We start from the raw sequence: 17,698 nt of genomic DNA on the forward strand, positions 1-17,698 counted from the left end.
TCACTTAGCTTTCAGACAGGGAATATGTATATTGCATAAATAGCTTTCATACAGTCCTCCTTCTCCTGTGATGCACACAGTAATCACCTGTCTACTTAGAGGCTTTCTATTCTAGAAGTCACTATGTAGATTATATATTCTATCCCAGACTACTTACTTCCCTTAATTGTGCATATCCACTGGGAATACTTCAGAGAATCTCTCCAGAAATGTTGCCATGCTACCAAAACCAGGTAATTGCTCTCACTTTTTTATTTTACTTTAAGACACATCAGATTTCAGGGCTATACTAGACCCACAGCAAGAAGCAAAAATAAACTTAATAATAATCATAACAATCATCATCCCTCCACATTCTCAACCCCTTTTTATTTTCTGGCATTCCTCCCTAGTCAAACCACAGCCCCATTTCCTATAGGTGTCTGTAGAAAAAGCAAGACTACAAAATCAAACCAGAACTGAAAGCAATCAGGCAAAAGCATTTCTTTGTTGCAAAGAGACTTTACTTGTATCAGATTGCTTCTTTAAAGAGAGCCTCACGCAGGCCAGAAACAGCACCATTCTAAACTGAAGTACAAATGGGTTATTACACAGAGTTCCTGACTTTCCATCCTCCCTGGGTCTCTGCACACTTGACCTCAGCACTGCACTTGCCTCCCAGTGGCAGCAGGAATTTGCCTAGCAGAAGCCTGGCGATGGGCGTGTGGCAATACAAATAACAGGAATGCTGGAAGGGTATGAAAACATGAGCTCCTTTCTGTCCAGCAGCAATCCACTCTCCTGGCAGTATTACAAAAAACCACACCACACAGAGCTGGGCATCACACTGGTGCCCAGTTCCCCAAAACAGGTAAGCCAGGGAGGGAGTTGGCTGCACCAAAGTGAAAGATTATCCCAAAGAGCAAATGCTCCCACTGCTTCCCTCTGTCCAGCAGTTACTATGAGGTACCATGAGAATTGGTTCCTCCACCTGATACAGGGAAAAATCAACCCTGAAATGAGGGACAGATTTTCACTTAATTAACAAATTAAACCGCTACATCTCTACTGTTCAATTACAAAATAAAGCATTCAGGGTGGAAAGGTATAAAAACTAAGAGTCAAAAAGGAAAGGGGATCAGCTTCATCGAGGGCCAGATATCAGATGAATTAACATGAAACTGCACTAGAGTTTTATTCAGAATTTGAAGCCAACATGATCATAGGAGCATAGTAAGTAAAGAGTATCAAGAGGAAAAAAAGGCAACACCGTCATCAAATGCCAAAATAGAAACCCCTCAATTTGGTTGGTACAAGACCCTTTAACATAACAAATTCTGTCCCTGACACTGTGAGTTAGCAAGTCCTGAATGATCATAAGGTTCTGCGGCAATATTAAACCAGTTTAGTTATTTTAGTCAAAAGTCAACATAAAGCCAGTATGGTGGAGCAAGTGCTCAAAAGCTATTCCCACTGTTGCAAGAATGTTTCTTAAAGAAAACACTGTCCAGGCAGCTTAGCTTTTCTGGTCTGAATACTCTTACCCTGAGACAGACTTGTTCCTGACACCAAGGAAGTAGGAAAACACTGTGGAATTGCTGCATGATTTTTCCCTAAGCCAAGACTGCCACACATCCTCAGATTTGTGAGAGCTGTAAGCATGCCCTTTTATTTGGCCTCAGCATCCTTCTCTCAACAGCAGCTGTGGCTGCTGGGAAAAGAGAAGCTATTGTTTGAATGATGGAGATGGACACACTACTGCTTACACATATAGAGAAATGGACAGAGCTTGTCTCCCAAACATGTAATGTTTGGTCCATACAGAGTACAACTTGTGAAGTAGTCTCATGCTCTGAGAAAGAGTTTGTGCAAGTGATAAGTAAGACAGAGAACAGACATTTTCAGTTCCCCTGAGGTTGCTAGATAGATCTTAAAGACCAAGCAGAAAAAAAATAAAAGAAGGTAAAAGTATGCACATAGGATGATAAACATAGCTGGAACCAGTGGGTAAACAGATAATGAGGAAAATAGTCGGGGTTTCGGCAAGTTTTGTAACAAGAAGCAACAGCACATGCCCAAAGAAGTTCAAGGAAAGGTCACCTTTAATATTGAAGAACTCAGTGAGTACAACCACCAGAGACCTCTTTAGACAATCCTCCAGGACCATGAAAGGACTTCCCATGGAGGCACATGCATGGAAATTAGTGCTAGGAGAAAACAATGTTTATGTATTAGTGAGGAAATACGTTGTGATGAGTGTTTGATCAGGATGGAGTAAATACCCTGTTGGAAAACCTCATCATACACATCTGATTAGAGGGCATATCCTCTGGATGTGTCCATAATAAGGAATGCCTGCTTTCTAATATTTCAGATTCTGTTAGTTTATTTCCTGGCCGATTTTGGTATCACAAACTTCCCAAACCTGGTTTACCTGGTAAAACCAAGTAACCACACCTTATCACAGTCAAATAAAGCTTATAAAAGCAGTAGCTCTGAGACCTAAGGCTTCAGTGTAATTCAAAGGCTTCAGTTAAGTTAAATGGTGCTCTAACAACTCTGTGTTGATTTACTACATCTTGACAACACCACAGTCTATGTTCTGCACCAAAAGAACATAATCTCCCTTGTATCTTGACTAAAATTACTCTGCCAGAAGAGTTCTTCCTCTTGCCTTGGCACAACCCAACTTCCATGGTAACTAAACCCAGCCATCATGCTTCTCTCAGAGAAGCTGGGAGACTCATAAAGGAAACCAGAGTAGAGGAAATAACTTCCCTCATGACAAGGCTTCGTGCACCACACACGGGAGTTTTAAGCAAAGATTGGCTCATTTCCTCTCAATTTATTCAACCTTCTTTCACCATACTGAAATGCCAACAGCAAATACTTGACATCACCTTCATTTTAACAGCAGGTGGTTAAGGTATCACTGGTACCTGGTGACTGCTTCACCACAGCAGCAGCTCGTACCATGCCAGTGAGGAAGAGCATTCCTTAAGTCCTCCTTACAATTACCTTCTTCAGTGCACTGTTGGTGACTCCTCACTCAGCTGTCCCCATGTATTAGTAACTGACTTGGGTTAATAATGAAGGCTGCTTTTAGAAGAGCATTCACTACTAATTCAATCAGAAAGACAGCTACAATTGCTTTTCTATCTGTATGGCTTGTCCTTTTCAGAATCTGATGTAACAGAGCCAAAGCTTCCTTGAAAACCATACTTTTCTATTCTTACAAATTCTTATTTTTGAAAATACAAATAAAAAATTTTTGATCAGTGCTAGTTTACTACATCTATGACTTTTTAAGTGTAAGAGAGCTCCAAAATATCCAAGAGACCTATCCCAAAACTAACCAAATAGCACAATGCAGATATTTGACAGCAAACAGAAGACTAAGAGCTGAACACAGTGCAAAATAAACCAACTGCTGCAAAGGGTCGTAGCTTGAATAACACTCTGTGAAAACTACAAACTGAATATTGAATAACATAAAGCAGACAGGATTTCAAGGGAAAAGCACCTGAAAATTGCAATCATGCCACTTCCCATTTCTTGGGCAGGAAAAGTAAAAAACATCTTGTCTGTGGCACCCTATCTAGTCTGAAGTATCTTTTATCAGTGGGATAACATTAGGGATTATTTACTCCAGCAATACTGAAATGAAAGTGGGAAGAAGGGAATGCATCTTTTACCCAAGCGCCACAAAATACATCCCAAATGTTAAAACCTCAAGCACCCAACAAGGAAAGTTATTTAGGACTTTGGTTTGGGGGTGGTTTTTTGCTTGGTTTCTATTTGTTTGACATTTTGTTTGTTTGGGTCTTTTTTAACTTGAAAGAAACAGAAGCAAATCAAAAACACTGTAACTTGAGAAACTGAGGAACATGTAAGCAGGGAAACTTGCTTAAGATACCATTTGGAGGCAGTATAAACCAGTGAAAATCTCTCAAGTCCCAGTCTCAGTTGTCTGAATTCACCCCCAGTAGCGTATTGAAAAGCAGCATCCTAATATTTGACTTGGCAATCAACCCTTATTTAAAGGATTGTATTTAATTTTGTTTTGCTTTGTTATGGAACCTAGTACCTCCAAGTTTCTCTGTCAAGACACAAGTTCATTGCCAAAACAGTACTGCAAACCCTTTATTTTACTACATATTCTTTATCTGATTTCTTTGCTCCTCAGTTAACAGCATTATTTCCTAGGTAGACCTGTTTCCTATCTCACAGCATCCAAAACCTTAAATAGGAAGTACATTATGGATATGAAATATCTTGAGCTGAATATGTTAAAAGTAAATGCACACGACCTTAATGTAGGGAAGAAACAGCAACACCTCAGGGCAGAATTATGCTCAAGGGAAACAGGGAAGATCTGTTAATACTTATGAAACAACACCCCTCAAGGAATTGCAGTTGAGACAAAAGAATCCCTAACCAACAATAAAATTAAAATTGGTGATGGTGCCAAGAGTTGCAATGATCCTACAATAGGCAGCGCCTCTCACTGCTGGCTCCAAGATCAAAGCTCAGAGACCTGGAAGTCTCTGACTTGAAATGCAGAAAGACAATGCTGAGACCTTTGGTTTATTATGTCCCTTTTAAAAGCTGAACTTTACAACATATTTCCACAAGCACACCAAATTTCTTGTTTGAAGAAGGTAACATCCAGCCTATTTTTCTGGCTAGAACTGCTGTACAGCGCAACAAAGGAATTTCTAAATATCCCTATTCATCCCTCCACCAGCTCTTATTCTTCCATCCTTACAGATCTTCAAGTTTTACCAGAATCCTGATGAACAGACATGCTGTGCCCCAAGATCTACATGCAAAAATGAGTTCTTAACTATCACTGAATTATAATAGCATGAATTATAGGACTGAATTATAATAGCATTCCTAGACCCTCTGCTACTGGCACGATGTCATTAAATTAATTAGAGCTACTATAGCTAGAAATAGTTTCTCCTCTTAGATGAAAATCAAGTGTGTACTCCACATTTCTGCAGGATTAGACATATTCATAGCATGGTGCTGAAGGAAGCCAAAGCTAATCCTAGATTTTATAATGACAAGATCCTTATTCTAAAATGAAACAAAGTAATTGAAACTCTTGCTTCTTCATAAAAGGACCAGTCTTCACCCTGCCATATAATTTCCCCTCAGTTGTTAAACAGCACAATTAGTAAGATATCTGTTAAGAGCAAGCAGTCTTTCCATGAAACAGCTGAAACTCCACCAAATGAGAAAGTTCAGGGAGAGTCCTCATTTCTTCTCTGAATGTGAAGAACATGGATTATGGCAGCCTTGAGACAGAATAGCAGGCACCAAGAGCTGGCTTCTCAGGAAGAAAGCCTGGAAGTGTCATATGATGAGTATTTGTCCATTCACTTTTACCTTGAATTAAAGCCCAGCCTACTGATAAGACTACTCTAACAAGCAGAGCACATTCTTGCAGCATTAACTTCTCATTCAAGACTTCAGGAAGAAGAGGGTGCCTTCAAATTGCTACTCAATTGAAAAGTGATCCAACTGCCATCCTCTGAAAATCCAGGGAAGGCACTTTAAAGCAACAGTTTTAAATATCAGAACATGCCATTTTGCAGCAAAGGCCTATGAAAATCTGTTTCTACTACAAATGCAAGTTCTGGCACTCAACTGCAGCTTTGCACTGTGCACAGTTTACAGACACAACTTGTAATGCATTTACAGACTCTCTAGTCCTACAGGGACTTTCTAAGGGCAAAAAAACTTCCTTCCTAGAACACTATAAATATAAAATAGGCTTTTATTACTGTAAACTTGGACTATCTTTTGAAATCAGAGTCATAGGAGTTTGTATGCCAAACATTTGTTTCCACTCACTGGAAGCATCGATGCTACAAAGCAGCCCGAATAACACTTTTCCTCCCACACTTGAGTCTATAACAGTACCAAATATCCTCATCTGACCAACTTGTGTCTGCAGAACTCGTGCGTGTGTCTAGAAATCACACCTGATTGTTATGCAGCTTTCTGCCCCAATTCCCACTTCAAAATACCTCTTACTCAGTTATAGGTAAAATACTAATCAGTGCTGCTGCTCAAAGTCATCAAAACCAGTGGCTTTAGGAAGAAGAAACTAGTTAAATGAAAGACATCATCTGCCTCAACCACTCTACTGCATAAAAATCAAGAGCTGCCTAGCAGGAGTGTTATATCCCAGTGTTGGCCAAGTGGAACCCAATAAAGCCTAGGATGTCATTCCAAACAGGATACAAATATCCTGCATCAAGGGACAAAAAGCTCTTAAGTCCACTGAACAAGGTCAGAAGCCAGTCAAAAGCCAGAAACAGTATTTCATCTATGATCTGGCAAGTCTGAATGGTGAAGGACTTCCCCCATTTCTGTCTTGTGGGTTTGGGGATAGGAAAAAAAAATTATTGACTCTCCTTGTACAAACATCTCCACAGAAAAAAAAAAAAAGGAGTCTACCCCCAAATATTCAAAATATTGTTTAAATGTGGTTAATCCCATCTCCATTGTCAAGCGAAAACAGAAACTGGAGCCTAGAGATAGGTGTCTCACTCAAGTTTTTTATTTACAAGATGGGGTGGAGTGCCCTTGGGCAGACACTACTCTGTCCTAAGCACCCTGAAACCACTTGGAATGGTTTTATTTTTGCTTTCAATTTACTTGGGCGTCAGGAAAAAAACCACCCTGAAATAAAATAATTTCTCTAAAAATATCATTAAAATTAATTGACCAAAAATAACGTGAGACGTGATGAAAAAAAAAAGAGCAGAACTGAACAGAATCAGAGATTGTGTCAACTGAACTAAGTCTGCGTCACAGAGGACAAACCTCAGAGGAAAGACATCAGAAGAGGAATTACATTTCTAGGACAAAGATGAGGGGTGAACATGAGAGAAAAATGAGAGGAAAACTGTGTAAGGTTGCACTTATATGAGCCAAAAAAAAACCCACCTCTATTCTTTCCCTTCTGAAAGGCCATAAAGAATAATACTCCAGCTGTTAATTTTAAGATGGCTTTGCTTTCTTTTCTCTTTTTGGACCTTGAAAAGTGATTTCAAACCAGCTCTTACTGTTTCCTCCCCTCATTAGAAAATTCTGATCACACAACTAAAAGCACTGACACCTGGATGAACTGAACTGTTTGCCAGTGTTACAGCAGGAAAAAAAGAGGAGGAGAATTCATCAATTGCACTACTGAATATGAGTTCATTTATACAGAAAAAATGCGCATCTTATTGAATGAAAGCAATATGAAAGTAAAACGCCTCTGCAGTGGCACATCACACCAGTATTTAAACAGCTGAGTGTTCAGGATAGCTTTTATAAATCTAAAAGGGAAATAAATCCAATGCAGCTTCTCAAGCAAAGGTTCTGGAACAGGAAATATCAAACATCCATGTTCTTCCTAAGAAGTCTGTATGTCTTCTCCCCACTGTAGACACTGCCCAAATTAAAATACAAACCCACCAACAGAGCACAACCGGTTGAGTTTTATAGTTTCTAGATTTTAATTTAATTCTGGGTCAAAGAACAAAACTATTATAATGTGTGTATTTAGTAAAACATGATGGTAAATTCCTGCAAGCTTGGAAGAGGTATGTCCCACATATAATGCTCTACAAGCTCTCAAAACTGAAATCATCCCTAGAAATCCCACATGGAACCTTGTGATCCCCTCAGAGCCCAAAGAATGCTGCCCTCTCTGCTGTAAGAGCGTGGACAACTGCTTTTATCAAGATAACATCTCAATGAAACTCTTCTCCAGCCTGACTAGATACCAACCTTATTTATCATTAACTTTGTTTATTATCCTTATCCTATATTTAATTGTGCCTAGAATTAATGATACTGCTTACAAACACTGTATGAAAGACTGTGTTTATTGTAAACATCTTTTTTTTTTTTCCTACTGAATTAATGCTATCTGAGAAGCAGAAGCCAATGCAAACTCCACAGATCTGGGGAGCCAGATGAAATGCCAATCTCTGCCTAAAATCTTGAGGTTGCATGACTTGAACACTGCTCTTACTCCAACTCCTCTTTTTTAATTACAGTTACTAATAGGTAACTGAATGACAAAGGAAAAAGTTCACTGATCCTAAGACTTCTTCACAGTTTGTGACTTTTCTCTCATTTACTCTAACAACACTTGGCATTTACAACCAGGCAAGTATCTCTATTTGCTACACCACAGATGCAGACATGAAGCTCACCCACATGATGCATTATTTATTAAGAATATGCAGAGTATTCTTTTCCTGCAGAGCTGTCTTCTTCCTCTTATATCTTCCTCCAAACCATTTCCAAAGGCTTATTTCTCTGCCTTTGTGCTTCCTCTCCCTTTCCCCCAAATCTTCCCTCTACCACTGCAGAGAAGCAAGAACGTGTGTATTTGGTAAGCAAGGAGAGAACCTTACGCAAGACATCAAAAAGAAAAGTGTCCAAACAATATCACCTTTCCTGAGTCCCCAGTAATCAAAATTATCTGGAGCAACCAAAACTAGAAACCAGACCAGAAGCAGAAACCAGGCTAATCTTTGAAAGATCATGAATACTTATTATGCAGGGTGATCTGGATACACAAGGAGCACTGTTTCCTGGTTATTTTGATCTAAAGACCAACTTCAGCATCCAAATCATAGCTACACTGACTGCAGAGGGAGCTTCAGTCTGTAGCTTCAGCTTCAGTAGCTTCAGCTACTGGCAAGACCCGGTAGGTTCAAATTAGGTACACACATTCATGGAGCTCTCTAAAAAACAATATATACAATTAACTTGTCCCTTTTTTCTTACATAAACAGTCAACTTTAAGAAACTTTTTCTTGTTAACCATCTATATATTTTACATTTAAAATGTAATTTGTGTGTTCAAAGTTATCTCCCAAAACTTACATTCGTTTTAAAGAGGAATTCAGGACTCAAACATGTTCGTCCTGACACCATTTATATTTGAGGTGATGTCTGTAATTTAATGATTACCGTTGAGACATAATTCATTTTATTATTGATCCATCTAACACCAATATAGCAAGCAAGAAGAAACAATAGTTGAGGTCACCATGAAGAAACTCTCTTGCAACACAGATACTGGCAGTTCATAGAGCACTGAAAAGTTTTGTGCTTAAGTACAACCAGGGTATCACATCTGATGATTAAACTCAAAGAATGTCAGGGAACGCTCTGGCTGTAATACATAAAACGAGGAAGCGTCAGTCAATTTTTTTGCTTTCACAACAAGAGGGAAAAAAATGGCATTTTTATTGTCATAGCACTTCCAGCAAGTTGATTTTAAAAAGGAGATTTCATGCCAAAGTCGGCTGTTTAATCAGATAAAGAAGGCTTTCCTATTTCCCATTGTATAGATCAAGTTGGCTACAGGAGCCACACAGAGCTTTGAGTAGCACATTTTTCCATGAGGGCTGTATCGTTTGATCATAGCAAAGCACGGGGACTGCTGGGTAATCGGAATCAGAGCTGCAGCAAAAGGGAACCAGGCAGCCTGCTGAGGCCAAGATAACCATGTCACCCCCATCCCACTGCACTCCCAGTCACAGACCTGGCTGTGGGGGAAGCACCCATCTCCATTTATAAATTTGTCATGGAGGTTTTCACATCGCTCCCAATTAACACTAATTTTTAATTCAAAGCTCACCTATAATGATTTTAACAAATGCTTGCAAAGACCAGCCCCTCTGTACTGATGAAGATTATCCCAAATGCTTTCAAAACAATAAATTTTGAACCTGCTTTAAAGGTGATATGTAGAATTTTCTATGTAAGTCTTTGAAAGAGATGTAGCAATTTACGAACTCAGTAAAAACCCATCTTCTAAAGAGGACAGAGTTTTTGTTAGAAGACAGGACACATCTACCTGTGATGCTGTTCACAGCCTTCCTCAGGAGACTGCAAGCAGCAAAGAATTGGTGAGTGAGGTCACCTGATATCCAGAAAGATGGCAGAAGAACCCATGGACAGGTGAACAGGTCACAAGGGACCCCTGAGCAGGACAAAGTTTAGAAACTCAGCTTTTCACCAGGTACTGGCTCTCAAAGACCTTTCTGGCACTTCCAGTCTCCTAACTTATTCAGAGCAGCAAGCAGCCCTTCAAGTCTCCACCTTCTTCAGCTGATTAATCTTTCAAACTCCAATTCTGAACCAAATTTGGCTATGGACTATGAAGAAGATGATCCATCCAAGCATTTTAATGCTTTTCACTGACATCCTTTTGAAACTGAGGAAAGGTTTCCTCCTCACTGACCTGGAGGAAAGGTCATCAAAGCTGCAACCAAAAAAGTGCCAAACTAAAAACATTAGAGACTGATTAAACACAAACTCAAGCCACTATCTCATTGCATGTCACTGCATCCTGAAATGCAAGACAAATACTTTCCCATACTTTCACAAATATTGCCATTTTTCCATGCACCAGCAGTATTGGTAATAACTGAAAAGGTCGGTTTCAGCATCCCTGTATAAACACAACATGTAAAAGCCTGCAATGTGAAATTGGAGCCAATGCTCTACACCAGGTTTATGTTGTATGTTTAAGTAGAAGCAGAGCACTAACTGAGGCAATTCCAATTTGCTTATTTATTTTCTGAGTCCCAGTGGGCAAGAATATGACTGGTTCTCACTGAAGCATTTGGAGTGGAATAAAAGAGAGCACTGTAAGTTTACATTGTTACATTTAATAATTCTAAAAGATAGTGGTGGGGTGGATGTTTTGTTGTCCTCATTCCCCATCACATCATCATCCCAGTCTCTTAAATGTTGAGTTTGAGAAAATGCAGTGGGCTCCTTTCTGCTCCATCTAGAATGGACAGGCCATGTGCCCATCCATTCACAAAACAGAACAGGGAATTCATGCAGTAAACCTTGGTTTTGCTTTTTCCATTCCAGGTTTCCTTTCATTTTCACATACTGAAGCACTGTAGATGTGATCACTTTTCCCAAGTACTCCTAAAACTTTTACATTTCCCTTGCCCTTACACTTCCCTTCAGAGAAACTGCCATTGCCAACAGTCCAGAGCTTTAAATTCCATATAAAGTCAGTCTGTTATTAACTGCCATAATACTATTTCTAAATGCAACATTCATTCATGCAAATGCTGCTGAGAACTGAATGATCTCATCTCCATCTCATGACTAAAAAGTTAGTTTTGAGTTAGCAATTTTTTCACACATGGTTATGTCAGTTTGCCATAAAGAAAGATGTTCTTCCTTCCATCAGTTCAATCCTAGAATCCTAGACTTGCCCAGCTTGGAAGGAACGTCAAGAAATCACCTGGTCCAACCTTTTGTGGGAAGGAAAGCCTAGATAAGATTCTCTAGTGCCATGTCCAATCACATCTTGAAAACATACATGTTTAGAAAAGAAATTAACAGAAAGAAACAACCGAAAAAAACTCCAATACCTAAATGACAAAGGGTTAGACTAAGGAGTCTAAAGACAAAAAACTTCAACAAATCAACTCATGGTATATTCTCTGTGTAAACAAACCCCTCCATGTGCACAGATATTATAACAAGATAATAATTTCTAAAAAGCATTTAGAGACTTTAACACAAGTTACCCCATCACCAGCACATTTTTGCTGATTAAAGAAAAGCTACCAAGCACAGCTGTTAGCAACAAAAACCAGCAAATCTTCAAGTACAAGACCTCTGCACTGAGGTGATGAGAACAACGGTACCTGTGACACTTCTTTGTAGTTTGCTCTGTCAGTAGCTCGTTAACAAAAACATCTCAATCACATATTCTTAACTGCAGCTGCAGCATGTCACAACTCAACTCCCATGATATGTTTATCACAAATGACAGGCTATCCAAGGTACTATTTCTCTTCTGCAGAAAAACAACTGCAACTTTGTTTTTCTCATTATGTTTTTCATCTTCCTCCTGTGCTGTCCATGTCACCCTCCCAGTGGAAGTATCCTTTCTACTGCGTGCTTGTCAAATCTTCATCTTTCTTCAGAGGAAGAAAAATGTGAAAAGGCCATTTAATTCTAACCTTGGCTTAACACCTTTATGTTCAATATAATTTAATGCAAATTAGTGCTACAGCAAGAAGCCATAGGAAGAAATCAGCACATCCCACATTTTCTCCTGTTACAAGAAAGGCTTTCCAGGACACTTACAACACAGTGAGACCTCATCTCTATGAAGAAACTATCTTTGTCAAACTAAGCCAAAGGTGAAGAACTTTTTACATACCAAAGGGGGAAAAAAACCCCATACAAAAAATACCTGGCATACCACTTTAACACACTATGCATTATTCACTGATAATGTAAAGTCAGATGGCCCCAAAAGTCTCAGGCAACCTTTGAGTTAAGCCAATAAGCCAGCTCTAAACAGACACACAGTTATGTCAACAAAAGAAATGCAGGCTAGTCAAACTCAGTGTTTTTACTGGCATTTTTAGTGGAGCTAAATTTGGAAATTGTATCATTTTCAGAAGTAGGAAAAAATGCTAAATACTTCTCTTTGACTATCAGAAAGCAATAGAGGACAGAATACACACTCAACAGCTAGCTCTGCTACCTGTGAAATGGAAGTGCACAACCTGGTGATAAATGGAAGTGCTCAGAAGGCTGAAAGCAGCTGACCATTTCCAAAAGCTGATGGGCAGGAAGTTTCCAGCTACAATTTGCTGGTCAACAAACCCATGAAAAGAGACTAAGAAAACATTTCACCTGTTTCTATAGAATACAGGAATAAGAAAGGCAAGCCAGGATTGAACAAGTAATTCTGGTAGAAGAGACACTGCTTCTCTCACGTTTTCAGTTTTAAAAATACATTTCTCTGAGACGAAAACCACATTGGAGTGATTAAAAAACGTATTTTCCTCTTCCTGCCTATCAGCAAACTTTTTGGGCTGAATCACATTATAAACAAGTCACACTATGACATGTAGGTGCTTTTTGGTTTGCTAGAAAGATCTGAAGAAAACTAAGAATAGAGATAAAATACACTGCAGTGAAGTCACTGTACTGAATTCATGACATCATAATTGTTGCCATGGCAACTAGCTAGTATCAAGCACAGAATACTGCCTTCACTGCAGAATCAAGGAGTACCCGTGCTGCCACAAAAATAAATGTTCTTATTTGAACAAAAATCCAGTCAACAACACAGGAAATAAGATATTACTGCAAGCGGACTGCTTTTTCTATACCTCTTGTTTTGTTCACCTGGTGTGAGACTTTTTTAATACGGCGGCACATATAAAGAGGTCTGATATACATGATAAAAAGAGTCTAATTGAAAAAACTATGGTTTTCTTCCAGTGTTCCTCAATTTTTCTAGAACACTAGTTCTTCTTGTGTTTCCCTCTCCTATGCATATGACTGCAGTCATATACAACAAAACTCTTTTTAGACATAAAACAGAGGGGAAAAAGAATCAAAAATCCTCCAGTAAACAACATTTTCCATTTCTTATTTCAACAAGCCAGAGGTAGTCCAACTGGAACTGTCACACAGCAGCAGAACTAACCAATAAAGAACATATTCCACCTTTGGAGCCCATGGTTCCCTTTGTTTAAGGAGTGCACCAGCAGCGCCTTCAAACCCCAGTCGCGGTTTTTCACGCACTGACTAAACATAGAGCTTCAAATCTGCAGGGCTCCCACAACAGCTTCCTTGTAAATAAAAAACCTCAACCCTTTTCCTCTGAGCAATCCTATTTCACATGAGGCAGACCTGCTATTTCCAGCTCCTCCTCATTCACAAATATAAAAGCTCCAAAAACTAAAAAGATGCGGTTGCCAATTTATCAGGTCACAATTATGTTTTTGAGTAGCACTTACATATAAAATGTGCAAGTGCCCCATTTGATGTTGCAAGCTGAAATATCCATAGGAATAAATCAGTATTAAAAAGGCACACGAAGGAAAGCACATCTGAAAATTAACTTCTTCAAATTAACCAGCTGAATACAAAAGTCAAGAGCTGCAGGTCAGTAATAGCAGACAGTGTTTCACAGTTCAACCTTATGGTTGATTAGCCCCAAAGAAACTGTTTCAAAACAAATTTTAACAAATAGACCACACTATATAGTAAAGTATACTTATTTGCTACCTCAATGGTTCTTAAAGAGCAATCTATAAATTATCACCAGACCAAAGAACACTTACACATAACTACATGCAATTAGTGTGTCTAAACAGTTTCAGTACACACTGATGGTTTTCTCAGCTTCTAAGAAAACAAAACTGCCCTAGTTACCAATGAACAGCACATTTCCACACTGGCTTGGTGCCTTTGTAGGACAGTTTCTCTACTGGTATCAAATACACTAATGACACCAAAAAAAAGGACAGAATTACTGCAGCAACCTGCTCTCTCCAGCCTCTTTATAAGGACTGTCTCAACAAATGAGCACTGGACAAAGAGAATACAAATAAAATCAGGAGTTTCAGATACTGAGGATTAGTAGACAGCTGTATCCCATATGCCTCTGTCCTCAGTGTTCTCTTAATATTATTCACACAACCAAGAATGATGACACCACAACAAATCCCAAGTTTAACTCATGTTCCACTATATGAAGTGTACTTGGTAATATTAGAGTTGACAACACATTCTAAGGAAATCATGGAGTGTGCCAATGTACTCCCTCCCACAGAAATGTAAGGAAATGAACAGTCTTTCATAGATTTTTAAGTCTTGGGAACAGATGCTGCCTTTGGTGAATACAACTGTGATTCCAACCATACATCTTAATACAACAAATTCAGTTAAAACAACTGCCACGAATGCAGAAAACTAAGGAAGTTGATAAAACCTCAAGCAAGGTGCACGACAAATGCAGAATCCTCTTCTCTGCAACTGAATATAAACTCAAGTGTCCGTATTGTACAATTCACAAAGCTATCTGTCCTATAAACTCAGGACAAATGGCAATGACATTCCCTTCCTCATTAGTACACACTGCATTTCCAGTTCTTACACAATATGAAATCATTGCTTAATAAGTAATAAAAAACCCCACCGTGTCTGCAGCTGATTTTGCTGTTTGAAAGATTGACAGATTAATTGATCCCTTAAGCAACTAACGTGTCTTCTCTGAGTGCACACAGAAAATTATGGATTATCAAGACTTTACAAAGCTTTTTATATGACTTTGAAATGAACTTGTAAAATTAGGTCTTCCCTAACAGTCCTTCTGTTAAGTCTAACTTTTATGTTAATACCAGATAGGGGAATGCAAAGATGTAGGTGCTGGCCCATCTCTGCACATGGTATTTTTTCTTGTGTCACTATTATAATGTATCACTATTATTACAGAATAACTAAACAACTAAAAATGTTCTGCTATGATCTGCAGAGAAGCCCAAACCACTTGCAAACCTAACCAGAGACAGCAAAACACAAAGAAACACCACCTCCTCTCTCCCCTGGCAAATCAAGTTGGGAAAGGCTAGGGGATTTAAGATGCCAAACAACTATTATAACTCCTTTATTCAAACTTCCATATAGCAAATTCTTTCCACTGTTGGGAGTCCATCACCCACAATTACAAGAAACTTGGGTGTAAAAGCACTTAAATACAATACTATATACACTTAATTTGGCTGGTAGTTTAGAAATAGTTATGTTTGATCTAGACACCATTAAAACGGGTTACAACATGTGCCTAGATTCATTTTCAATTTTAACTGTGCAGAGAATGAAATTAATGATTTTTTTTTTCTAACCAGGCATGGCTAAAGCATGATCTCAGCAAGTTTTGAGGCACTGGCCTTTATTCACACCTTAGTGTATTTAGAACCAGTCCCTTATGCACCACTGAACTGAACCATGTAAGATGCAACTGGGTTCCAAAACAAATTTAATCACAAAACGATAAAACACAGCATTTTAATTTCTTAGAACTGAGAGGAGATATTCTTTACAATGTCACTACCTCCCAGTGTAATGAGTAAAGGAATAGTCTGGAAATAAAAATAACTCAAGATGTACAGATTTCTCCAGTCCTTGTCTGTAGGATAATTCTCATACTTAAGACTCTCAACTTGTCTTAAGGATCTGCTCAGTTGTGGATCTCTTTCTTACATGAAGTAGTAACAGAGGCACTGAATTTTTAACACACGCCCTCTTATATGCACAAACTTTGAGAGCAAAAGGAGCTATCAGTTCTCCAACTCCCTGGTAGGGAATCAAAAATTATTAGGAAAGCCCTTGGAGCAACCTCACACTTGTTCCCCAGAGCTAAAAATGTGCAGTGCAGACAAGGAACATAATCTTGCTTAAACTCTGAAAAATTTAGGAAAGGAGTCAGGTACAAAACTTAGGATGCACTGGGAAATAAACGGGAAGGTATTTTCTTTTTGTTCGGAAGAGAACTAAAATCACCATCCTGGCTCTGACCAGAGATCTATCTACCTGACCCTCCTCCAACATCAGGCAACTATGAAAGACTACAAAAACAGGACAAGCACAGGGATAGCTCCTTGGATTACATTCCCAAATACCAAATTGCAGCCCAGCACATGACTGAGACCAAGGTAAAGAACAACATGTTTAGCCCTTCTTTGTACCTCCCTGCACAAACTGAAAAAAGAAAAAGGGTCAACAGATACATGAAAAATTTCTGCAACTTCAGAAGATTCGTCGTCTGCAAAACTGAGTAAAACCAACCAGGAAAACAATCAGGTTTCTAGTTTACATTCTTCCACCTGATGTGTTCTCACGTGAGAGCTTTTACTGGAAGCCTGCCTTACAGCCATGGCTACTGGGCCATGCTTGTCTAGGGCAGCAGTAGCCCAGGGTTCACAGGCAGCAGTGGAGCCTGGCAGCTGATGTCTTCTCTTCGTTACCTTGGCACACCCATCCAACCAAAGCAAAGCCATCCTGGCAGGAAACCAGGAGCTGAATGAAGGTTAGTGATGAAGAGATTCAAGTTAGGATGTGTGACTGATTTGAACTCAGAAGCTACTAAACCTCAGACTAAATAGACATATTTAAATAAATATATAAGTTTTCCATTGTTCCAAAAGATACTTCTGAACTCCCAAGTTTAGCTACCTTTGCTACCATAAGCTGTCTAAAATATCTGTAATGGGACTGAAATGGAACAGCAGGTAAAGACATTCTTATTATAAAATCCATTTAAGGGAAATTACTTTTAAGTTCCGTGCTTCGCTTGGGATACTGGAAATAAAACAATTTAAATTGTGTAGTTCAGATCAACATAAATTCATTAAAAACAGCAAAGTATCATTGCAAAGTCAGTAATACCTTAAAAGGGCCACACATTTCCAACACTGCCAACAGATACCTCCATTCAGAAACAAATGTTACAAGTGGAAAGATACTGTTCCCTCTGCACTCCTACCTCCCATCTCCGCATACAATCCCAACACACTTCTGCAAGAAGCCAGGACAGAGTTTTACAGAGTCTCTATCAAAAGGGACAGCTGTCCACAGAGTCATGGCCAAATACTTACCATGCTTATGTACCCTCTTCTTTTGGGCAGCAGCCCACTCTTCAATTGGATTAAGTGTAACATGATCTGTACTCTCAGGTGTGATGACAAAGCAACTCCAAGCATCCCTCATAGGTTTCAATCTGAATGATCTGGGCTACTTTAGGCAATTCAAATCACAGCCTTTAATAACTCAGCTGATTTTAATTGAAATGGATTGAAAAGCACCCAAATGGAAATACCTACTAACAGCCGCAGAGGAACAGGAAACA

At 39.0% G+C, this 17,698-nt stretch overlaps 1 protein-coding gene across 2 annotated transcripts in view; it reads right to left on the reverse strand.

Annotated features, from left to right (window-relative positions):
• POU2F1 (POU class 2 homeobox 1) overlaps window positions 1–17,698 on the reverse strand; it is a 113,126-nt gene that overhangs the window by 87,887 nt on the left and 7,541 nt on the right. The window contains exon 1 of one of the 2 annotated variants that reach the window (XM_039713135.1): window positions 2,080–2,178. The exons of the other annotated variant lie outside the window; for it this stretch is intronic. Within the exon in view, the coding sequence (XP_039569069.1) occupies window positions 2,080–2,161 (82 nt within the window). The 5' untranslated portion in view covers window positions 2,162–2,178. Of the gene's footprint in view, window positions 1–2,079; window positions 2,179–17,698 lie in introns of those variants that run through there. 2 annotated transcript variants of the gene reach the window in all.

This window comes from Passer montanus, unplaced genomic scaffold, assembly GCF_014805655.1.
Source record: "Passer montanus isolate IOZ18808 unplaced genomic scaffold, ASM1480565v1 scaffold28, whole genome shotgun sequence".
NCBI lineage: Eukaryota > Metazoa > Chordata > Aves > Passeriformes > Passeridae > Passer > Passer montanus.